General features: G+C 53.2%; 1 protein-coding gene across 3 annotated transcripts in view; it reads right to left on the reverse strand.

The window, feature by feature from the left end:
• The window catches only part of PHF21B (PHD finger protein 21B), a 119513-nt gene extending 95594 nt beyond the window's left edge, over positions 1 to 23919 (reverse strand). Inside the window, exons 1-2 of one of the 3 annotated variants that reach the window (XM_002743839.5) lie at positions 23421 to 23919; positions 22466 to 22531 (exon numbers count right to left, since the gene is read on the reverse strand). In XM_002743839.5, the coding sequence (XP_002743885.4) occupies positions 22466 to 22531; positions 23421 to 23474 (120 nt within the window). In that variant the 5' untranslated portion in view covers positions 23475 to 23919. Of the gene's footprint in view, positions 1 to 22465; positions 22532 to 22715; positions 22867 to 23420 lie in introns of those variants that run through there. The other 2 variants (XM_054242556.2, XM_054242557.2) reach the window with 2 other exon arrangements.
• Between the last annotated feature and the right edge of the window lie 882 nt (positions 23920 to 24801).

Consider the following 24801-nt stretch of genomic DNA (forward strand, 5'->3'; position numbering starts at 1 on the left):
GAGGGCGCGGGTCAGTTCTGCTTCATTTTCAGAATTTATCTTGGTTAAAAAGAAAACCTACTTTTAAAATTTTGGTCGGGCACAGTGGCTCACGCCTGTGATCCCAGCATTTCAGGAGGCTGAGGCGGAAGAATTGCTTGAGGCCAAGCATTTGAGACCAGCCTGGGCAACATGGTGAAACCCCATCTCTACAAAAAACAAAAAACAAAAAACAAAAAAAATTGGCCAGGCATGGTGGTACACACCTGTAGTCCCAGCTAGTCAGGAGGCTGGGGTGGGAGGATCACCTGAGTCTAGGAGGCTGAGGCTGCAGTGAGTTGTGACTGCACCACTGCACTCTAGCCTGGGCAAGAAAAATTGTTTTTAATTGACACATAACTGCACATATACATGGGGTACCGGAGGATATTTTGATGCATATATGTATTGTGTAATAAATCAAACAGCGCACATTCATGTGCATATTTATCCATTACCAATCAGCGGCAGCCACATTCTGTTTTATTTCATCTTGGCTGCTAGGAATATTCAGATCTCCCAGGATGCTGGTGTAGTAATTTCTCTAAGGGAAATACTGGGTAGTGGGATCTCTGATTTGCAGGAACTGCACATCTCCCTTCACCTTTACTAGATGATTCCGAATTCCTCAACTTCCCACCCATCAGCACTCCTCAGACCCAGGAGCCCCAGACGCAGTCATCATTCTCCTTCAGTGTGCATCTGGAGGAATAAAATGAACTCATCCTGTGTTTTTTTTTTTCCTTCTTCTTCTTTTGAGATGGAGTCTCCCTGTGATGCCCAGGCTGGAGTGCAGTGGTGTGATCTCGGCTCAGTGCAACCTCTGCTTCCTGGATTCAAGTGATTCTCCTGCTTCAATGTCCCGAGTAGCTGGGACTATAGGCGTGTGTCACCACACCTGGCTAATTTTTGTAGAGACAGGTTTCTCCATGTTGGTTAGGCTGGTCTCGAACTCCTGACCTCAAGTGATCCACTTGCCTCCATCTCCCAAAGTGCTGGGATTACAGGCTTGAGCACTGCGCCCGGCCTCCCTGTGTGTTTCTGTTTTTTTAAAGACGGGGTTTTACCATGTTGGCCAGGCTGGTCTTGAACTCCTGACCTCAGATGATCCGCCCGCCTCAGCCTCCCAAAGTGCTGGGATTACAGGTGTGAGCCACTGCGCCTGGCCCCTCCCTGTGGTTTTTATTGGCATTTCTCTGATTCTGGTAAAGCATCTTCCTACATGTTAACTGACCACCCTTTTTTCCTCTTATACAATGCCTGACGAATCTCTGGGCCACTGCCTCCCCCAACACTGCAAAGTCACTTTCCACACAAGTGGGTGCCGACAGCTGTGTCTCTTCCAAGGACAATTAGCTGTCACTCAGCCTGGACAACAACGAGGCCAGGGTCCTCTGCCCACTCCAGGGAACTGAGCTCCTTCACAAGGGTAACGTGGCCTCTCAATCTAACCCGGGACCAGGAAGCAGCATCTGTCACCCGGCACCGCCACCCAGTCATCACACAGCTAATTACTGCTAATTGTAATATCGTTCTGTCTTGCTGCTAATACATTTAGACTTGCTAATCAAATCAAACCACTCCACCTTTCTGTGCTGCTTTCAAATAAACATTTCTGCAAAACAAGAAATAAATAAGTCCCAAAGCTTTGTTCTCTTCTCCGGAGTTGCTGTCTGCGGAGACTTGGGGTAGGGCATGGGGGCTGCCATCTGTCTCCAAAGGCATAGAAGTTTGATGAGGAAAAGGCCTTTATTATCCAAAGTTTCCTATTAGGTTGGAGAAAGAGGGAGATGGAGGGGAGGGGAGGAGAAACCTTGAGACTGGGAGGGAGAGGGAGGAGGAGGCAAGAAACCAGCCTAGCTGAGTGGCACGATCCGTTCAACACTTTCTCTGTGTCACCTCCACCCTCCTTGGATGTTGTCTCCAGCAGTCCCTGGCTGGGCTGGTAGCTCCTTCTCACAACCCCCTCAGACCTCTGCACTCCCCACTTCACTCCCCAAGTTGGGGTGCACTGATCTGTTTCCAGACATGGCTATGGACTTGTTGAAAGCAGGGACCCTGTGTTGTCACGAACCCAGCACCTCACCCAAGGTCTGCAGGCAGCAGGTGCTCAGGAAGCCCTGACTCACCGAACAGGCTAATGATCAAGGAAATGCGATTTTCCCGATTCTGCAGATGAGGAAACCAAGACTCAGAGATGCTAAGTGACTGCCTAGCATTTGTGCCTCACTGAAGAGTAGACCTGAAAATGAGTTCCTGGCTGGACAAGCCCTGCACCTGTGATCTCTCAGACAGGAGGGGAGGGAGGGGACATTGGCTTCTCTGTGCCCCTTAACAATAGCTGCACGGGAACCAACAAAGAAATGTGATAAGCCACAGCAGCACGCAGGTGTTCTGCTCAAGGACACACTGGGGTGATTCTGAGAGTTCTGAAATGGAAACTGACAAAAGGTTGACCACGAATGGAAGGTAAGAGAAGTGCATCCAGTTACTATGGCAACCCCGGTGAAGAACTGGCTGGTCCCCACACATGTACCCCACTGCTGAGAAAGGGGATTGTGCCACCCTAGGGGCCAGAAGGTCGCAGGACTTCCCAGCCACAGCCCTCGGTTGGCTCCCGTTGCCTTGGCAAATGTAGGTACCCCAACTCCCATCAGCCCCGAGGGAACAGGGGTGTGGTGGTGGAAACAGCACTGGGCTGGGGGTCATGGCACGCAGGTTCTCTCCTGGTTCGGCCAGGACTGGCCTAGACAAAATCACTTCTCCATTCTCAGCCTCAGTGTTTTTTTCAGATGAGAAGAACCCAGTGTCCTTGCTTCCTATCAGCTTTCTGTTTCTCTCTCCGCAGGAGTGAGTGAGTGACCCAGCATGACTACCTTGCCAAGGCTGATCTGGGACAGGAAGAGAGAAGAGGAAAGAAGACAAGAATCGTGACTGATCATCAACTTGGGATAGACACACCCTCACCAACACCTGCATGCAACCCTGGGCAGCGGCCGGCACTACCAAATCCTTCCACAGATTAAAAACCTAGGGCTCAGGACGTCAATCAATTACTCTAGAGGGTTACAGGACAGCCAGCCAGGTCTGCAGGACTCCAACCCGGGTCCTCCCAACTCCTCCACAGGCCCAGGTACTCAGCAGGTCCTCAGCAAACCACCCGCAGCCTGGCACCTCGCAGCCACTGCTTCTCCCCTAGGAAGACACACACATAACCAAGAAACCAGAAGCTCAACCCATGTCAAATGAGGCTGTCGATTTTAATTAATTTCAGACTTTGTGTGTTTCTGGCAATTATTTGTAACAAGGTTTACAGAGGGAATTTAAAATTAATGGTGATTTTTATCTGGAAATCATTGATTACTTTTAAGTAGCTCATTATGGGTGAGTGCATATTATGGGAGCAGCAGGCTCTGTCAGGAAGGAGGCACCTGGCACTATCAGGAGGAGCCAGAAGAGGGAAGACATCTCAACTGTGACAAGTTCAAAGCCAGCATGATTATGAAATGACACTCCCCAAGACAGACGCTGATTTGGATCAAGATGCATGCAAAGGGCCGGGCACGGTGGCTCACGCCTGTCATCCCAGCACTTTGAGAAGCCAAGGCAGAAGGATCACTTGAGGAGTTTGAGAACAGCCTGGCCAACATGGTGAAACCTCATCTCCACTAAAGATACAAAATTAGCTGGGCATGGTGGTGGGCACCTGTAATCCCACCTACTTGAGATGCTGAGGCAGAAGAACTGCTTGAACCCAGGAGGCGGAGGTTACAGTGAGTCAAGATCATGCCACTGCACTCCAGCCTGAACAACAGAACACGAGTCCAACTCAAAAAAAAAAAAAAAAAAAGATGCATTCGAAGACAAAATTGGGGAAATCCAGAATGACCTAAAATGGGAGAGTGAATTACGCTCCTTTCACTTCTCAGCCACTGACTGCAGATGTGTTGACAGGTTTGCTGCTATTGGTGGCTTGGGGAGGTCCAGCCATCCCCAGCCACTTGGCCCAGGGGAGCTCGCTACCTCAGGCAGAGAGGCTGCAGCATGAACCCCCACGAGTGGCAGAGGCCCTGCTGAAACTGGAGCAAAGACTGCAGGGAGGGGTCCCCGTGGGCCATCCGCAGACAAGCCTGGGAGAGCCAGGCCCCAGGCCGTCCCGAACACCACACTAAAGGTCAGGTGAGGGAGGCTTAGCACATCGTCTTCTGTACTTTTGTATTTTTTTTTTAAGTATTTTAAAAGATGTAGGTTTGAAACTCTAAGAAAAAGCAATGCAGATGAACAGAAATGCCTAAACACCAATCACATAAAATGTTCCATGGAAACAATCTAAGGTCACAGACTGTTTACAAATTGTTACAGTTTTTGCCTCCTGCTTTTTCTCCCACTAATATAAACCTACTAATATTTGCATAGGACTTTACAGCTGATGAAGGTATTATTTCCATTTTGCAGGAGGGAAAAGGGAGGTCTGGGAGATTCCATCATCATCACCATCACCACCATCATCACCATCACCACCACCACCATCACCACCACCATCACCATCACCATCATCACCACCACCATCACCATCACCGCCACCATCATCATCATCACCACCATCACCATCATCACCATCATCACCACTGCCACCATCATCATCATCACCACCACCATCATCACCACTGCCACCATCATCATCATCACCACCACCATCATCACCATCATCACCACTGCCACCATCATCACCATCACCACCACCACCATCATCACCATCACCATCACCACCACCATCATCATCATCACCACCATCATCACCATCACCACCACCATTACCACCATCATCACCACCATCATCACCACTGCCACCATCATCACCACCATTAGCATCATCACCATCACCACCACCATCATCATCACCACCAGCACCATCACCACCACCATTACCATCATCACCACCATCATCATCACCACTGCCACCATCACCACCACCACCAGCATCATCACCATCACCACCACTGCCACCACCAGCACCATCACCACCACCATTACCACCATCATCACCATCACCACCACCATTACCACCATCATCACCACCATCATCACCACTGCCACCATCATCATCACCACCATCATCACCATCATCACCATCACCACCAGCACCATCATCACCACCAGCATCATCACCATCACCACCACCATCATCATCATCACCACTGCCACCATCATCACCATCACCACCAGCACCATCATCACCATCACCACCACCATCATCATCATCACAAAAGAGCCAATAAGAGCTGAAGAAGCATGACCTTCACACCTTTCCATCTGGTCAGGTGGCCAGGGAAAAGGTTAACCTCACCCAGAGCTTTGGTTCTCAAACTTCAGGGGTTCCCAAATCTTGTGGGAAGCATGTTATACACAGACTCCTGGACCCACTGGTGGATTTCCCAGGCGTGGGGAGGCACCAGGCTTCTGGCAGGTGAAAGGAGCTTGGGGTTTCAGGGGCAGTCAGGGGCTGGCTCTGAGTGCCCTGGTGCAAAGTCTGGACTTGCTGTCGCTGGGAGCACACCTCAGAGTTCAAAATCACATGCTCAGCATGAGAATGAAAGCACACGACATACATGCTTATTCGTATTTAAACCCTGCTCTGTACATTATTAATTTAATTTGTAGGGTAGTAGGGCTGCTTGTCCTGTTGTTTCATGGAAATCTTTATTTTTCAAGAAAAGTCACATTAGGACTGTTTTCTATTCCTGTTATTTCCTTCCAGAACCTCGGCATTTCCTGCCAGTGTCCAATAGAACTCCAAGTGCCCTGGACCTGACCTGAGACTGTCAGACCTATCAAGTGACCACTAATGTCACAAAGACTCTGCAAAAGCAACAAGAGCTACTAGTTCAGGAAAATGCTACCTGAGTGTCAAGGTCTTTAAAAGCGATGTTGGCAACCCTGTGGGTTTTATCATTCCATTAACTCTTCAGGGCATCTTCTAGGAACACAAGGAACTCCACTGCTGGGGGGGTGCACCTCAGTGACTAAGACTTTTAAAACTTTTGCCCCTGCTTTAGACATATACAAGCATCTTGTCTTTAAGAACATAAACTAACAGCAATATCATTTACACTTTGTAAGGTACTTCCACGTCTGCTATGCATTTCAGTGTTCCTGGAGCTGGGGAGAAGGCAGGGGACGGTCCTGGAGCTGGGGAGAGGGCAGGTGCAGGTGCAGGTGCAGGTGGGGTCCTGGAGCTGGGAAGAGGGCAGGTGCAGGTACAGGTCAGGTCCTTGAGCTGGGGAGAGGGCAGGTGCAGGTACAGGTGAGGTCCTGGAGCTGGGGAGAGGGCAGGTGCAGGTACAGGTCAGGTCCTGGAGCTGGGGAGAGGGCAGGTGCAGGTACAGGTGAGGTCCTGGAGCTGGGGAGAGGGCAGGTGCAGGTACAGGTCAGGTCCTGGAGCTGGGGAGAGGGCAGGTGCAGGTACAGGTGGGGTCCTGGAGCTGGGAAGAGGGCAGGTGCAGGTACAGGTCAGGTCCTGGAGCTGGGGAGAGGACAGGTGCAGGCAGGGATCGAGGTCCCTGCCCCAGCTCCAAGCAGAGCAGCTTGTCTAACAGATTCATACCTGGGAGAGAGGCTAAGAAGACATTAGAAACTACTGCCACTGGCCAAGGTGAGTGAAAGTTAGTGTTTACACGCAGAAGAGTAACCACAAAGGCTAAACTTGAGAGAAACAACTTTGGTCACGGTGTAGAGGACAGGGGCAGGGGTTTTTCCTTGATCGTGTCATGGGATCAAATATGTTATTAGTCCATGCTGTTCCACAAAGATGTCAGCCCTAGGCTCTGCTTCCTAAATAAGTCTGACAAATGCTGACCAAATCCTCCAGAGTCACTCTTACTGGTTATTTGTGTGATGGGGAGCTCACTGTCTCCAAAGCAGGTCCACTCCAGGCCTGAACAATGTGGATCTTCAGGGTGGCGCACCTCGTTTTTGGATCCGTCGGTTCCCGTTCTTCCATCCATCCACCCACCTGCTGGGGGAGACCTTTATAATCTATGGCCTGATAGCCAATGAGGGGTGAGGTGTAGAAAAATATAACTTCGTTTAGCTATATGTGAAAAAAAATGACTAAAAGTCCACCAAAGTCTTCAAAATAATCAAAACCAACTGTCAATTTTTGTCTGCTACTTACGTCATTTTGTCCTCTGCTAGAACCCAAGAACCACAGGTTTAGGAATTATTCATGCCAGGAAAAAAAAAAAGTTTAATTGAGAAAGGTCTACCGAATGTGTCTTTTTTCCTGCAAATCGAGAAAAGAGTATTGTGGAAGTTTAGCAATGGCATATGCGGTAGTCCGTTTGGGGCTGCTATAGCAAAAGATTAGACTGCATAATTTACAAACAACAGGGGTCTACTGCTCACAGTTCTAGAGGCTGGGAAGCCCATGAGGAGGGCACCAGCAGACGCAGTGTCCGGTGAGGGCTGCTCTCTACATCATAGCTGGGAGAGTGCCTTGCTGCTGTGCCCTCAGGAAGGCAGACAAATACCTTCAGCCCCTTCTATAAGGGCACTAATCTTATCCATGAGGCTGCAACCTTAGGAACCTAATCACCTCCCAAGGCCCCACCTCCTAATACCATCGCCTTGGGGCTGAGGTTTTAAGGAATGCACTTTGGGGAGGACACAGTGTTCAGACCGTGGCTAATACCTCCTGACAGATCACAGGACTGTGGTCTGAAGGGCCATAGATAAAGAAGCCTGATTGGGAGACCACAGGGAACTCTCAACACAAACGTCCCTTAAACCCCGGACTCAAGGAACAAGCTGGAAGTGGCAGTGGTGTGTGAGCGGTGAGAAGGGCTCTAGCAAGCTGCCTCCAATCTTGGCTCGGCCTCCTCCTAAGAAAATGCTGGCTTTGATGTGTGGGCGTCCTGGAAAAGGCCCACCAGCCCTCAAAGCTTGCTTTTTAAACCCATGAAACATGAATCCAATGAGCTAACGTAAGTGGCAACGCCCAGTACCCCAAGATGCGGCTACACAAATGTTAGTTGTTGTAAATGAATGAGAAACAAAGAATCAGCCCCTTGCTGACTAATCACAGAGAAAAAAGAAAGCACGTTACTATGATAATGGAAAGTCTATATAAGCCACCACAACTGGGCTACATTTGCAGGCCAGACAGCAACAAGGAAGCTGCGTGAGCACCCAGGAGCATGCACATTCCTATTCAGGTCGATGGTGCTTCTAAAGCATCCTTTCCTCCCTGACAGATGAGAACAAATCAGGGTGAAACTCTCAGCTGGCAGCTTTTCAAAACTACATATACAACCTAATGTCAAACTCTGCCTCTGAAGAGCCACAAACTATAGTAGATGCGGTAGCCCAGCTTTTCTGAGATATTCAAACCACCTGCCAGGTTAGTTTCAGAAGATCCTGCCACCACACTGCTCAGGACGGAGCACGGGTTCTCGGTTTGTCTATCTAGGCTCCTGGATGTGAGAGACGGGGAGGGAGCAGACCAAAAGGCACCTGATGCTGGGTGAGCCTGGGGCATCCCCACAACTGGAATCCAAGGTAGGCAGGACTAGCTTCAGCTGGCAGAGGTACTGGGTTCAAGAGTCCCCCCAAAATTCATATCCTTCCAGAACCTTGAGGAACATGACCTTATTTGGAAAGAGGGTGTGATGAGTTAGCTGAGGTCACTGTGGCTTAGGGTGAACCCTGAATTCCATGACTGGTGAGCTTTTAAGAAGAGGAAAAGTCTCCTAGACAGGACCCGAGGTAAGACAGCTAGGTAGACGGAGGCAGAGACTGCAGGGCTGCATCTTTAAGCCTAGCACTGCTGGGAGCCACCAGGAGCTGCAGAAGAGAGAGGGCCTCCCCTCAAGCCTCTGGAGGGAGCACGGTCCCACTGACACCTTCATTTCAGACCTCTGGCCCACAGAACCATGATAGAATGGATTCTGTTGTTTCATGCTGCCCAGTTCGTGGGGATCAGTAATGGCCGAATCCCAGCTCTGGGCATACCCGTCCAGACGCTCACGCAGCAGAGAAGAAAGCTAAGGCTCATAGAGAAAAGTAACCGGCCACAACCCCTAGGCTCACACGCAACTGAGCCCAGCTGGACTGGGCAGCCTGGGCCCACTTTCCTCCCCTGGCGCCCACTTCATCTCAGCAACACTTCCCCACCCCCACTTACACACAGCCTGCTGATTACGATGAAAGCTGTGCCAATGTCCCCACTTCCGCAGTATCCAAATTAGTGTCATTATGGGAAAGAAGTCCAGATAAAAATACCCAAATGTGGGTAGTGCCAGGGCAAGAATCAGCAGACCTGCAGGGCAGCTGGCAGTGGCAGCAACTGAACTCGAAGCAGCTCAGGCCGAGAGGCCACCCACCCCTCCAGCCCAGTGAGCAACCCGAGTATCCCGGCTCTCAGCTGTGTTTGCCTCTTTCATCAACCAAACAAAGCAGAAGAGGTGCAAACACTGCCTTGGGGAAGCGGGTAGGTACATTCCTCCCTCCAGTCACCAAGGTGGGGGGGATGAATTACTGTACAGCAAGTCCAGCTGCACCAGGATGTAATAAAACGTGTTGCTAAGATACAAGTGCCACAGAAGTTCATTAAAGGACACTTTCAGCCAAGCTGCCAGACTCTTCTCCCTTCAAAGCCGCTTCTTTGGTACCGTCCCTTGTGCTTATAATTAGATCCACAATATGAGAGGCTGCGTTCCCCCATTCAAGTCCACTCAGCAGAACACATTAATAAAATAACTCCAACGATGGGGCTGGAGCCGGTCGGGGGCTGGGGGCCGATTCTATTTACAGAAATACATTTGTGTTCCACTTACTTATCTAAATGAGAGAGAAATACCCTTGAAGAGCCCCGAGGCACTCTGGTGGTAAGATCGGCTCCTCCCTTTCCAGGAGCTTGGGTCTCACTCTGGGACCGCAGAATCGCTAAAGCTTGGAGGCTTGGGTCATTGTAGAACCAAGGTCCTGAATCTCAGGACTCACCATCAGACTCTTCCCATCTTAGGATGCTAAGATTCTAGAATCTCAGTGCGGCAAGTCTGACTCAGCCATTGCATTTAGCACTGGGTAGGTCGGCACCTCAATGTTGAGTGGAGACAGAGAAGAGGGAGGGAGGGAATCACTAGATAACCCACCTCCAACACGAGACGGAGCTATCCAGGGAAAAGACACACTGTCCCTGAGGTCAGAGTGACTGCTCACCTCCAACACGAGACGGAGCTATCCAGGGGAAAGACACACTGTCCCTGAGGTCAGGGTGACTGCCCACTTCTGCCAGGCCCCGGACGGTGCAGAGGAAGGAGCCAGTGTTGAAGGCACAGCAGAGGGGATGTGGCAAGGGGCTGAAAGATGGTCACTGAGAGGACAGTCACCTCAACCTGCAGGAGCGTCCCTTCTGGCCAGGGATGTGAAAAGGCTGTTACTTGCCCACATCCAAACATCAGACTTCATTACTGGCTTCTCCTGAAAAATCCAAGGAGCAGGTGGCACAGGGCCCATGTGACATGACAACAGGGGGGCACAGGGCCATGCTGCCCCCAGCTGAGGTCTCTGTCTCTCCAACGCCCAGCCCTCGGCAGGACCACTCGCTGGCCCACAGCTTCGGAGTCTGCCCTCCCTGGTGAGGTTGGGAGCCTCAGGTTGTAATTACACAGCCAGAGTCCCTAATGAGTCTTGAGATTTCTGAATAGCAGAATCTCAGCATCAGGGAGCAGCAGCCAGCCTTCCCCATCCAACTGCTGGTTGGGGCTGCTTCTCCTTCACTGACTGAGAGGTGGCTTGGCAGATAACGGCCTTAAACAACCAGTTCTAGCCCCAGACAGCTCTCACTATCAGGGAATTCCTCCAGATGGGGCTGAAATCACCTAACTTCCAACCTGTGGTCAACGTTCTGCCCCATGAAAGGGCTGCTCTCTCTCAAACACTCAGGCCAGGTGGTGCTTTAAAGGCTGGGGTCAGTCACACCAAGAGAAAGGGCCCCTACGCCATTTGACTCTCTGATCCCCTCTAGACCTCCCTCTAAAGCTCTCGCCTGTCCTACACATGCACACATGCATACACGCAATCATGCACACACACGCAGACACCCACATCACACATGGATACATGCACATGCACAATGTATACATGCAAGCACACAAGCATACACATGTGCACACACATGCAAGCAGACACACACATGCATGTGCACGCACGCACATGCTCACACGCATGTGCACATATATACACATGCATGTGCGCGCACACACATGCGCACACATATACACATGCATGTGCGCGCACACACATGCACACACACCTTCCCCTGCTCTACTTTTCATCAGAGCACTTGCCACCTTCCGACCCACTCCACATCATGCATATGCTTCTCATCAGTCACCTGTCTCCCAGCTGAGTCTGTGAGCACCACAAGGGCCTATTCTGCCCACTACTCATGAGCCTGGTGCGGGGCCCTCCCTGCTGAGCAACTTGGTCTGGTCACATGCTGGAAAATATGCAAAAGGGCTTCAAACAGAGAGAGCTCCACGACCCTCATCCCCTCCAGTCCCTTACACTGAAGGTCCTGGGACACTGAATCCCAGCTCTTGCTTGGTGACAGCAGCCACAGGTGGTTCCTGGCAACTTCCCTGTGACACGCCCACTTCTGCCTCTTCCCGGAACCCATGACTGGAATGACCTCGAGGGCTCTGGCCTCAGTCCACAATGGCCCCAGTAACTGTTCTGTCACCTCTCCTTCCAAGCTCTTGGGGAGACTTTCTTGCAAGGGCAGCAGGGAGGTGGACACGGGCAATGTGGGCAAACAGCTTTACATTCGGTGGGGCTGTCAACCTGGAGTTTAACAAATAATTCCGGCATTTATCTGCGGTGCATTTATTACCACTGAGACGCATTAATCACAGACGGAGTCGGTATTGCTGATTGTGGGAAATGCTACCTGTCACTTTGCGAGCTGCATCTCACATTCAATTCTGGATCATAGTCTCTAATATGTATATATTTTTAATCACATTTTCAAGTTCATTTACATATGCAGATTGGCTTTCCACCTGAATGACATCGAAGAGAAACACTTCTCCCTTTCTCTCCCTTCCCCTCCTCTCCTGCCTTATTCCAGCCCTTTTCTTTTTCCTGGGGTAAAAAGCCTCTCCCCAAATTGACTACACCTTCACCCAGGGGCAGCCTGCGCATGTCACCCCAGGGAGATACCAAAAGACCCCTCTTGCTGCCGCTTGGCTTCACGTAACTGCTGACTCCACTTCCAAATCACCATCTCTCAGCTCCTTTCCTATTTTGGGGGGATAACTCTTCCTAACAAGCCCCCAGCTGGCCCCTACCCTCAAGTGTAGACTCTGAAAACAGAAATGTGCGCACTTGGGCTAGGTGATGGCTGCAGGTTCTCCTGGTTCTCCAGGAATCAGGAGAAACTTACCTACACCTGGAGACCTGCAGCCAATCTGGTTTGGCAAGTTTCATCACATGGACCATTCTGGACACACTGTGCCCTGCCAAAGCTGCCTGCCTCTCACTTGTGCAATTCAGAAGTCAACTACGTGGGGAGTCCAGCAACTGTCCTCAAAACACCCGGGTGTCCCGAGGATCCTTTCTTGGCAGTCCTGTTGTCCATATACAAGGTCATCCCGTGCAGGACCTCGCGACTCTCACGCACAGGCTGCCCTCTGGGGCCATCGGCTTCAGAAAGAAAACTCTGGTGAAGTTAATCTAATTGTGGAAACAAACACTGAACAGACTTCTCGAATGGGTGAAGCGCGGTGATCGGAAGATATAAAGACCTGGAATCACAGAGGTTCCACCTGGTTCTTGGTGCAATCCCCAACCCCCACCGGGTCCTCAGTTTCCCTCAGGTAAGGGAAGGGGTTGGCCAAAATGCTCCCCTTGGTTTTCACATCCTATGCTTTTAGCCTCAGCCATAAGCCATTAGGCCAAGGCGGCGAGCAGTGGAATGGGGATGTCTTCTCATTTCCACAGACTCCCAAGTCAGGGGCCGAATCCCAGCTCTGGGCACACCTGTCCAGAGACCAAAAGCAACTCAGAGGTTTCCGTAACAACAAAAAGCCAAAGATGCCTCCTGCTTTTCTACAGCAATAATGTCTTTGGGGTCCTGCTGGCTTTCTCTTTTTTGTATTATTGTTAATAAAGTAGTACTGCCAAGAGCTCTCTCTAATCGGCTGCTGGCTGCACCCCCAGAATCACTCCCAGTGCATACTGCTCGCCCCCATTCCTCCCCAGACATCACTGCCAGAGGGGCTGTGTCACCCCGACTTTGAGACCAAGATCCAGCCAGGACCACCCCTCCCACCCCTCTTCAGGATGAGGGTTGGACTTCCACGTGCTAAGCTGACAGCCACGATCCCAGGAGATGCAGAGACCAGACCCAGGCCCTGGGAAACTTCCAGGACTTCTGCTTCAGAGAGGAAGTCCCACTCGAGGTCACCAGGATGGTTACCGATTGCGGGGGATCGTCTCCAACATTGTCACTCCACTTACTTTTCTGACTGTGGGCCCTGGAGTAACAGTCCGCACCTCACTTTTCACACCAGTGCTGTTAAATGCTGTCATTTCTCCCCCTACATGTGCCAGTGTTGGGGTTAAGGTCACGAAGCTGGGCACCCAATGGTACAGAACTGGACCACAGCTTCTCTACTCACATGCTATGTGACCTCAACAAGACAGACACTCAACCTCTCTGGGCTGAGCCAGTCCACAGAGAGATACAGAAGGCACCTGCTCAGAGCCGGCGCCCCAAGGGAACGACGGGATGCATGAGAACACGCGGTCAGTTCCACTGGGTGAGAGCTTCCTGTGGGCCCAGAGCTTCACACACCACTCACTAACCCTGTGGCCTCCTGAAGATTGTTTCTTGAGTGCTCACGGAGCGCCAGGCACTCTGCTACCTGGCTGGCCACGCACTATTACTAACCTTTTATAACTAGGGAACCAGAGCCTCCAAAGCGGCAAAGCTGGCCCCAGGCAGAAGAGCCGGCAGAGAATGGAGCCAGGCTTGGAACTCCAGTCTATTCAGTTTTAAAGCCTGCGCTGTAAAGCGCTTTGTCACGTGCCTCTTGGAGACAAAGTTAAAAGCCTTCTAAACAGCACCTGAGAGGGACATCTGGGGCCAGGGCCTCCAAGGCTGGCCACTGAACACCCCTTAAAGCTCCTTAACGCCCTAAAGGTGAGCAGAGCATCCCGGAGTCCCCGCCCTACATCAAGAGGGACTGCTGAAGGAGGAGCGTGGCGCCCTCAGGACCAGCGGTGTGTCCGCAGACGGGGCGGGCAGCAGCCTCCTGTGTTCACTGCTTCACTGCTCACACAAGTGATAAAAGACACAGCCCATGATTTGGTTTCTGAAGAGACAAAGGCGTTGGAGGAAAACTTGCTAAATCACAAGGCTAATCAGCATAGCCAGCAGCTCTAATGAGGCATCATGGGATTACCAAAGTTATTATCAGAGTCATCTCATTGAAAAAATTCAAAGTTAATTGAAATCAAACATACAGTTCCGACAGCAGGTGTTTTAAGATTCTAAGATATCAAAGCAACCTCTTTGGAGTGGCTGATGCAGGCGACATAGTCACCACAGTGGTCATCAACCTTTACGGGGGCAAGAAGCAACATGACACCCTTGCACGGAAAGATGGTATCGGGGACAAGCAACAAGACACAGATGCCCAGGTCAGAGCCCCGAGTGGGCGAGGGGGTGGTTCCTGTGGTTCAAATTGACCCTCATCTCATAGTAACAGACCCACAGTCAACACCTTCACACTGCAGTCTAGATGCACTTTCGTATCTGCTGATTTCATCTCAATTACCGGGTGAGTGGGTCTTATTCCCATCTCCACTTCAGAGGCAGGAAACAAAGCTCGCTCAGACAGGCAGAATGGCTTGCCCAAGGTTGCTCAGTAGAGATGCAGGAAGCTGGGCCGTGAACCCCAGTGTGCTGACTTTGGGGCCCTTGATCTTCTGGCTACATCACCTTGGACCCTATGCCATGGGAGACCAACTGGAGATGAGCAGGGGCTAACACGGAGGTACCCCGGGCCAGGGGGCAGGGTTGGCAATTCCATTCGTGGCATTCCAAGCTGCTCAACCTTGGGAAGCTGCTGTCCTCCGATCCATCCTGAAGATTCACCAGCCCAGTCCGACCCAAGTACCAGGTTTATCCTGATGATCAAATAAAAGACGCCTATCAAGGAGGACGGAGAAAGCACGTTGAAGAGAGCACTGCAGACGGCAGTGAGCGCAATATGCCACTACTTTCTGTACTGGTGCAACTGTCACTTCCCTGGAGCTGTCCCCATACACCCCCCCCCGCCCCCGCAGCACATCATATCGTCCCATCTGCTGCCTGGGTGAGCCTGGCAGCCAGACACCTCACACAAGTCCCTCACTGGGCCTTAACAGATAGGTGACTGGATACACCTGCCTCCCGAACGGCAGGTGCAAATGGCTGTGAGCAGAGACCAGGTGAGGCCCTCCGCAAGTATAAAGCCTCAGAAAGCGAGATGTCACTGTGACTCACGGCATATCGCTCCCCGGCCACTTCCATATCCCCAGTAATTTCTGGCGGGAACTCCTTTAGTGTTTGTGGAATTAACCTGAGTTGTTCCCAGGAGATGCCCACAACAGCATGCAAGTGTGAAGAGCAGGTCTGGGAACAGTAACGTCGGGTGCACGGACCTGCGTGAGAAGGCGTCTGCCCAACAGCATAGACGCGTCTGCAGACACCTCTCCTGAGCACACCTCGAGGTCACCCAAGGATACAGTGGGGCAGGAAGAAGCCAGACCTGCGTGTTACCATAGTCAAACTTGTACTGCCATTTTCCCGAGGAGCACATGTTGCTTTTCTAACAAAAGCCTTTAAAAAGTAGAGTTTTTCTGATAGAATGCTCTTAGTAAGATTGAATTCCACAGAACGGTAATCCTTTTCCTGACTTCAAAAACACTAGGGACTCCCCTGGGACAGTTAATGAATCATTGCCAATCTTCACACCGTCACTGGCCTGGGAATAGGCAGAGGGGAACCCAGCAGGCACCCCTCAGGGAGCTTACAGTCTAGCAGAGGAGCTGATCTAGGAAGATCTACACGAGCACTTCAAAATCAAATCCTTCCTCTCATTTTAGTAACAGACAAAATAGTAACTATCTTGTACACATTACATGGGCTTTACTTGTATCCTGTTGTACTGACATATATTAAAATATAAATATTTGTCATTCTATACATTAAATAAATAAAATTAAATTAAATTAAAGAAATAAAAGAAAAGAAAAATATTAACTACTAAACATGTAACTATAAATTGCATGTATGTACATATACACACACCACACACAAACTTTTCTTCTTCAACTGAGCAGAGTTATCCACTCAGTTGCCTTGTAGGGCTTCCAGAGGTGTCCCCCACTAATTCTTTGGCTCTAAGAACCTCTGGTGAAAGCTGGCGGATGGTCACCTGGAACTGCCACCCACACAGCCTGGTTTATATATGGGTCACCTAGGGTTCTGGGTTCAGCAGCTTCCCAGCCTTGCACTTCCCACACGATGGAGCCTGTCAAGAGGCTCCCCACGCAGCTGACAAACACCTAAGTAGCTCCTGGGTGCTTGGGGAGCCCAGGCCTCCTTCACATTCCTCCCTTCTGACCTGCCCTGAGCACCCCTGCATACACTTCCTGCCTCATGCCCTACTAGGCCTTGGGCACAGCGAGAGCCCAGAGCATCAACTCCAGGCCAGCCATCCCAGCATGTGACACCTTCCTTACTCTGGCCCAAGCTGGCCTTCTCTGCCCTCTCTCCCCTCCTAGTTCATGGTCCCAGAGGCAGGAAACCACTCCAGGTGTCCACAGCTGCCACGCTGGGGCAAGGTGGAGTTCCTGGGGCAGAGGGAAAGCAGGTAGGCAGGGCCATCCATCCCTGTGGCTCTGCAGGCCCTGGGGTTTCACCCCAAGAGCAAGGGAAAGCCACTGCAAGGTTGTGAGCCAGGGAGCACCATGACTTCACTCACATTCTAAGACACTGACTCTGGGGAAGAATGCACTAGACAGGGCCAGAGTAGACGCAGCATGCCACTCACGACGGGCAAAAGGCGGAAACAAGCCAAACTTCCACTCGCGGATAAATGGTTGGACAGAACGAGTTCTCTCTACACGGCGGGACGTCCTGACATAAAAGCATGTGAAGCTTCTATGTGCTATAACTGGCATGAAGCCTGAATTACTAAGCACAACAGGTCAGCCACAAGAGCATAGAAATATATGTATTTCATATAAATGGAATCATACTATATACACAGCGTCATCATACTCTACGGTCATTTTATACACACACACATACATACGTGAATATACACACACATAGCATGATTCCATTCATACGAAAGCCCAGAACAGGCAACTCCAGAGACAGAGAGTACATTAGTGGCTGCTCAAAGCTGGGGAAGGAAGAAAGGGGAGAGGGCAACTGACAGACAAAGGGTTTCTTCTTTTTTTTCTTCGAGATGGAGTTTCGCTCTTGTTACCCAGGCTGGAGTGCAATGGCAAAGCTCACCGCAACCTCCGCCTCCTGGGTTCCAGCAATTCTCCTGCCTCAGCCTCCCGAGTAGCGGGGACTACAGGCGCGCACCACCGTGCCCAGCTAATTTTTTTTTTGTATTTTCAGTAGAGACGGGGTTTCACCTTGTTGACCAGGATGGTCTCGATCTCTTGACCTCGTGATCCACCCGCCTCGGCCTCCCAAAGTGCTGGGATTAGAGGCGTGAGCCACCGCACCCGGCCTCTTCTCTTTTTTTCTTTGAGATGGGAGTCTTGCTCTGTCACCCAGGCTGGAGTGCAATGGTATAATCTAGGCTCAGTGCAACCTCCGCCTCCCAGGTTCGAGTAATTCTCCTGTTTCAGCCTCCCAAGTAGCTGAGATTACAGGCATCCACCACCACACCCAGCTTATTTTTGTATTTTTAGTAGAGAAGGGGTTTCACCATTCTGGTCAGGCTGGTGTCAAACTTCTGACCTCAGGTTATCTGCCCACCTCAGCCTCCCAAAGTGCTGGGATTACAGGCGTGAGCCACCGCGCTCAGCCAGGGTTCCTTTCGTAAGTGATAAAAGAGTTCTAAAAGAGATGGTAGTGAAAGCTGTACAGATCTGTGACTAAAACCACTGAAGGCAACGCTTTAAATGGGTGATTGGTGCATGGAAATTATGTCTCAATAAAGTTGTTTGGTTGTTGTTTTTAAGTGGATACAGCGAAAGGGCTATCACAATCTTCCAGGTAAGAGATGGTGGTGGGTGGGCTGAGGGTGAGGAAGGGATGGAGGGGTCCAGGATGGGTGGAGGGGTGAAGGGTGAGGGGTGAAGGCCACACAGGTGGCAGCCAAGCTAAGCAGGCTGGGCCCAGGTGTCCCATTCCCAGCATCTTCCCCAAGCAGCATTAAGTGTGGAGCTTCTGTAGCTGCACTGATTTTCTGTAACGTGTAATGATACTGTTTCAATAATGAGAACTGGCACTTTAAGTCCGTGAGATGAAAACGTACCTTTCCAGAGGAGGGTAGGCTTGGGAGAAGAGCTTCCAAAACAAAGTCCTTGTACCCAAGGACTCCAAACAATGGGGGGCGGGGTTGTGGATTACCACCCACCCCCAACCACAGCTTCATTGGTGGCTGCTTCTAAGTGGACTCCCCCAGTACTGGACACAGCTGGTGAGTCACGTCAGCAAGGGAACTGAGTGCAGGGCGCACACACACCTATCAAGACAACATATTTTTACAACTGCACTTGGGGACAGCCCCTCAGAACCCAGAGTTCATCAACTCCATGGACTCTTGGGGCAGTACACAAGGTCTCAAGCTCACCTCCAGGGTCTTTCTCTTGCGACCACAGTGGCGTGGACTGAGGTTCAAACAGAAGGCTCTTCCCAACCCAACTGTAAAGCTGAACTCGCATGAAGTTAAGTTCTGGAGATGCCAGCTCACACATGGCATCTAAATGCTGTGCTGGGAACTTCGAAGAGGGACCCCCACCTACCCAGTATTTATGCTGGGTCTGTTATTTACACAGAAGTGCTTGCTGCTTGACAATTTAGATTAAAATGTTACTGCCTCTCTGCATGTGCTGCAAACTCATGGTGTAAACCACTGGAGCAGCTAATGGAGTCTTCACACATCGTATCTTGTTAAAGAAGAAGGCCCTCCTCTACTGGAAACACAGCCCAGCAGTGAGGTGCAGACACACCTGGGAAGGCCGCTTAGCTTGCCTGGGCCGGGCCACCACTCAGCTCTGACCAACTACCCTATGACTCATTTTTTTTTTTTTTTTTTTAGTGGAACATAAGAACTTCATTTTCAAACAGCAAGGTCCTATGTAAACTTGCTTCCTGTTTATTCCCTAGTCCTCCAATGGTAGGACAAAAACTGGACAGCTACACAGAAAATGTTTATCTACTCTGACCAATAAGCTATGAGTCCTTTAAACACCTTTACACACCTGTCCATGTTTCTTAAAGCAACTGAGAAAAACGCAGTGCTAAGGGCATTCATGGGAAATGGACGGTTGCGCCCTGAAAGCCGGGATTCAGCTGCTGGTGTGCTAACAGACCCGGATGATGGGGGCGTCTGTTCATCTTACTATCTAGTTCATCATCCACATGTGCACTTTTAATTGAAACTTAACCTCTATATTTGATATTTCGGCACAGAAAACATCTCTAAAGGTGGAGATGGTAGGAGCTTTCCCCTAAGCAACTCCAAAAGAATTCTACGTTTGACTTTCTGCTGAGTTAAAAACCAACTGTGACACACTTGCCTTTTCATCCCCAATCCCCTTTCGGCACCTTCTGGGCAGGTTCTGGGGTGTCCAAGCAGACCCTCTTCAAATCCCTAGTTCAGCCCAGAGTCACCTCCAAAGGGCTTTTCATCGACTTTCCCCAGCTCAGCTGCCAATCATCACCAAACTCTCCCAAAGAGAGGGAGAGGAGAGTAAATGTTCAGCCTACCCAACTCATTTCGTGGGTGACCTCTGAAAGATTTCAACGCAGAGCCTGGGAAAGACAAGGCGGCTTTATTAGCATGCTGAACCACGGCCGCAGCCCCCTCCCCTCCCTCTTTTATGAGCCCTTGTTATATAAAATGCCACAAAGGGAAATGGAAAAACAACACCCTGGCAGTTCCGAACACAACTTCCAATGGCCAGGCCAAACCCTGGCTGCTTACCAGATGTTATTTTTAGTCATTTAACAGGGAAACATTTCTAAAAGGCCGGAGAACAAAAGTTTTTCTTGTTTTCTTTCTTTTTAAACACACACACTCACACACACAAAAAGATGGAGGTCCGTTCACTCGCAAGCAAGCCTCCTTCCCGGAGTTAAATTTAAAGGCAAAGGCAGCCCGGAGTCGTCCTTCCCGAAGCTGCTGCAACCTTCAAACAGGATTTTCAATTCCTTCGGCTTATCTAAATTCCGGCATGACAGATAATACATAGCGACTCATTTACTATCATCATAAAAATTTAAACAGCCTTGAAATAGTTGCTACAATACAGAAGAAATGATCAAACCCAAGCTCGGAAGAATCACTCCAAATAGTAAAAACTACTGCCACGCACAAACATAAAGAGACATTGTTCCAATAAAAGCTCCTTGGGTTGCTGGATCCCCCCCCCCCACACACACACACTACTCTCTTTTTAATCTTCTACACAGCAGCGTAAGAGTCAACAACTTGCTGTTTTACCGAGTGAAATAAGGGCTTAGTAACCCTCAGATATCTCACTGGACCAGATCTGGTGGCGGATTTTTTTTTTTTAAAGAAAGTATCTGATTTGATTCTACACAGTGATTAAACAGCTTTGTGCTCTCCGGAAAGGGTCTTCCGACCCCTCCCCCTCCAAAAATGGCATCAAAGCAATCAAAATGGTAATGTCGGGCCTGGGTCCCCTCCCCCCGCCAACTCCCCGACTTCGCCGGGGCCGCGCGCCCGGGGCCCCCCTCCGGCGGGAATGGAAGCTTCCATTCCCCGACGGGGGCGTGCGGCCTGGGGCGGGGGGGCCGCGGCACTGAGAGAAAGGGGTTAGTGCATTTGTCCCAAGCCTCCTGTCCAGCCCCGCGGCCCCGACCAGGCGCGGCCCTGCGCCACTGCCATCTTCCTTTCAGCAAGCCGGGGTTCCCCACCCCCCAACCCCGCTCTCGCACGCCCCCTCCCATCACTTTTTAACTTTAAAGACTCGACAAGAATGCCCGATCTCCGAATTCTCCCTCGCCAGGGTCGCCGGCAGCCACTCCAACCTCGTTCACTTCTCTCCCCTACACCAGAAAATCCCTCGGGGGGAGGGGGCATCCGATCAGGAGGCCCGGGCTGGGGTGGGGGCGCGGGGGCCGGTCCGGGCAGGGGCGGGCCCGGAGCCGTCCAAGTTTGGCGCTGGCGGCGGCTGACTGCATTCCGAAGGAAGCGCGATCAAGGGCCGGGGGCGCGGCGCGGGCGGGGGCGGGGCGCGCGGAGGGAGGGAAGGAGAGATGGAGGGAGGGGGCAGCGGAGGGAGGGAGGGGCGCCACCGCCCCCGTCCCCGCCAGCACGGAGGCCCCAGCGCGCCATTGGCTGCGCCGCTCAAAGTTCTCGGCTCGGGGCGGTGCGGGGAAGGGGCGGGCGCGCGAGTGCGGGGAGGGACGGGGGAGGGGCGGGAGCCAGGGGGCGGGGGCGCGCGGCCGGCCGGGCTCCGGCGGCGGCATCTGTTCGTGGTGCTGAAACCCCGAGCGCTGAGCTTAGCGCAACTAAGTCACAATGGACAACTTTTCCTCCCCCGAGGGGACCGAGAGCGGGTAGGCGGCCGCGCCCCCATCGCGGGGAGCTTCTCGGGTGTCCCCAGCTACACCTAATGCCCGGAGCCCAAAGTTGGGGCAGAACTGGGGGGTCCGGAGGGAGCCTTTCTTTTGTTCCCCGGAGCTGGCGTCAGGTTCTAAGAATAAAAAGTGAAGCTGGGGAAGTGGAAGGGGGGGCCTCGAGGAACGATTTCAAAACGAGGTTTGCCACGGAACCCAGAAATCGCTTCCAAGGAGTTTGGTGTCCTGGCCCCCACGGCCGCCCCCCTCCGCCCCAACGGCCACCTCAGCGCGAAGAGAGGGACTCCCAGCCGGGAGAAATCGCCACGTTCCAAAAACATATTCTCCACCTCAAAATGGACGCCGGGCCGCGCGCAGCCTTTTAAGTGAGCTCCTCTCTTCGGCCCCCGCCGGGCCCGGCTCTACCCGCCGCCTCCGAGAACCCGGCTCTTTCTTTCCAGGAAAGGGGAGGGGTGGGGAACTTTGAGAACTGGAGACGGACCCCTCTGGGAATCTGAGCGCGCGGTGCCCAGGCTGGCACTTTTTAGGGCGCCGCCAAAGTGCCCGGCCACCCTCCGGCCCCATCCCGGGTGGGGGCGCGATCCCCTCGCTTACTTGTTTGTCGCTAAGCGCGGCAATCCGCGGCTGCCTTTCGTGGAGCTGCTTCTTGAGGTCGCCGTTCTGCGGAAACAGGGAGGACCGGGCTCAGGCTGGCCGCTCGGGGTCAGGTGCGCCCCAGCCCGGCCGGCCGCCGCTGACCCCAACCCGGAGCCCCGAGGGCAGGGTGGGCCGCAGCGCGCCCCAAGTTTCCCGGGCCGCGTCCCGCACGCGCGGCGGCCGGGCAGTGCCGCGCGGGGCCGCTTACCTGTGGCTGCCGCCTCATCGGGGCAGCTCGCGGGGCGGGGCGGGGGCCGAGGCCACCCGGCGGCGCGCCCCGAGCCGTGCAAGTTTGCAGGCCGGGGTGCGTGTGCGAGTGAGTAAGAGTGCGAGTGTGTGCCGGGGGAGGGGGGAGGAACAAAGAGCCAAGTAAACACGGCGAGTCCGTGTCGAGCAAAGCTCATAAATATTCAAGTCGCGTCCTAATCTCCCCAACACACACACGCGCACGCCAAGCCCCGCTCGGGCTCCGGCCGCCAAGCCGCCGCTCGCCAGCAGCGATCGCCGAAACTCCTTCTGCCCACCGGGCAGGTGCGCCTGGGGTGCGGGGGCCGGAGGGGAGGCCGCAAGGGGGCCGGTTCGCACTCCCCTCCCCGGGGCCGGCTTACGAAGGGGGCCCCCCTCCAGGCACCCCCAGTCATGCAGACCCTACCTACATCGCTTAAGAGGAGACGCCAGGCTCGGGTCCCATGCGCCCTCGATTCCCCCAAACTGTGCGGGACAGCGCCGGGGGCGCGCGGAGGGGAGCCCCGAGGGGGTTCCGCGCGTGTGCTCACTCGCTCGCCCCCCGCCCCGGGGCAGGCTCCAGCCTGGAAGACCGGGAGAACCAGAACAGAGGGCGCTGGAATCGCGTCCCCCGACCCCCACCCGCAACGCGCTCCCCCGGCCCCGGGCCCGGCCCCCGGACACCTACCTGGTGACGCGCGAGTTCCACGGCCAGCGCCTCGGGCCGGCTCTGCAGCTCCATCCCGGCAACTTGGACAGCACTTTGCGCTCACTTTGGCCCGGGCTCCCGGGAAGTTGCGCGGCACCGCGGGGCCCAAAGCGGGCGCGGGCTGACCCGGCCTCCGGGGCGGGGTGGGGGGACACGAGCCCCCTCCCTCACGGCCGAAAGGGAAGGGGGCTGGCGAGGGGGGAAGAAAGGCTGCCGGGCCCCGCGGTGCCGAGCCCGCGGCCGCCCCAACTCTCCTCAGGCTGCCCCGCAAGTTGCGCGGGGTCCCCGGGCTGCCGGTGCGGCCCGGCGCATGGCCCCCCGGCGCCGGGAGCCCCGCGCTGCCCCGCGCGCGCCTGCCCCGCCGCCGCCTCCCGCGCGAGCCGCCCGCCGGCAGGGACTATATTTCCTCCGGCGCGCGCGCCTGGATCTCGCTGGGCCTCGGCAAAGTTGTGCCTCGGCTCAATGCTAATTCGGCAGTGCCCGGATGGAGCGGGCCGGGGCGAAGGGGGCGGGGCCGGGACCCTCCGCCCGCCCCGCCCCCGCCCCTCCCGCGCCTGCGCACTGCCGCCCCGCCGCGGCCCGGCGCCTGGAGCGGAGAACAAAAGTGGCGGCGCACAGGAGCGCAGCTCGGGCCGGGCGCTCGGAGAGAGGGGCGACCGTGGGGTCCTCCTCTCCGTCCCCAGGCCCGGCCCGGGGAACCCGGCGCCGTGTAACGCCGGCTTCGGGACACTTTCCACTGAGCGGGTGCGAGCCCGTGTTTCCAGGTGGGCCCGTGTTTCCTCTGGGCCCCTCCTCCGCCCTCCCTCTGCGATTTTATTTCAATTCTTCCGTCCCCGCCTGTCTACACCGGCGTCGCTACTCGGGAGATTTCAATTAGTCGCGTCGCCACATTCCCCCGCCGCCTGAAGGCCTCGGTGTTGTTTAAACAGCAAGAAATAGGCTCTCTTGGTTCTGCCTTCAATGACTTTTTTTTTTTTTACACTCACAATTAAACTCTCAACAGATGTCACTGGACTTTTTAAGACTTGTTAAAAATCGTAAACGGGCCCGGTCAATGCGACCTAAAATAATTATAACTATAGCTGAGGAGATCACCTCCCCACAACCAGGAGGTCAATGTCGCGGAGTCACGGTCACCACCGCGGGGCTACCATCTTCATCCATTCAGGTCAGAGTGCTGTGTGCCCTGTTGGCAGCAAACACTGGGGAGAAAGGGTGCCGTCATATGTCAAAGCAAACGTTTAAACTGTTAAGTCGTTATAACTTGAGATTCCTCTCCGGTGGCACAAAAGATACCCAAGCAACCATCATCCACAAATGTCCCTTTCAACTTAACGCCAACAGGTCACACATATCTTTT

This window comes from Callithrix jacchus, chromosome 1 (assembly GCF_049354715.1).
Source record: "Callithrix jacchus isolate 240 chromosome 1, calJac240_pri, whole genome shotgun sequence".
In the NCBI taxonomy this organism is placed as follows: domain Eukaryota; kingdom Metazoa; phylum Chordata; class Mammalia; order Primates; family Cebidae; genus Callithrix; species Callithrix jacchus.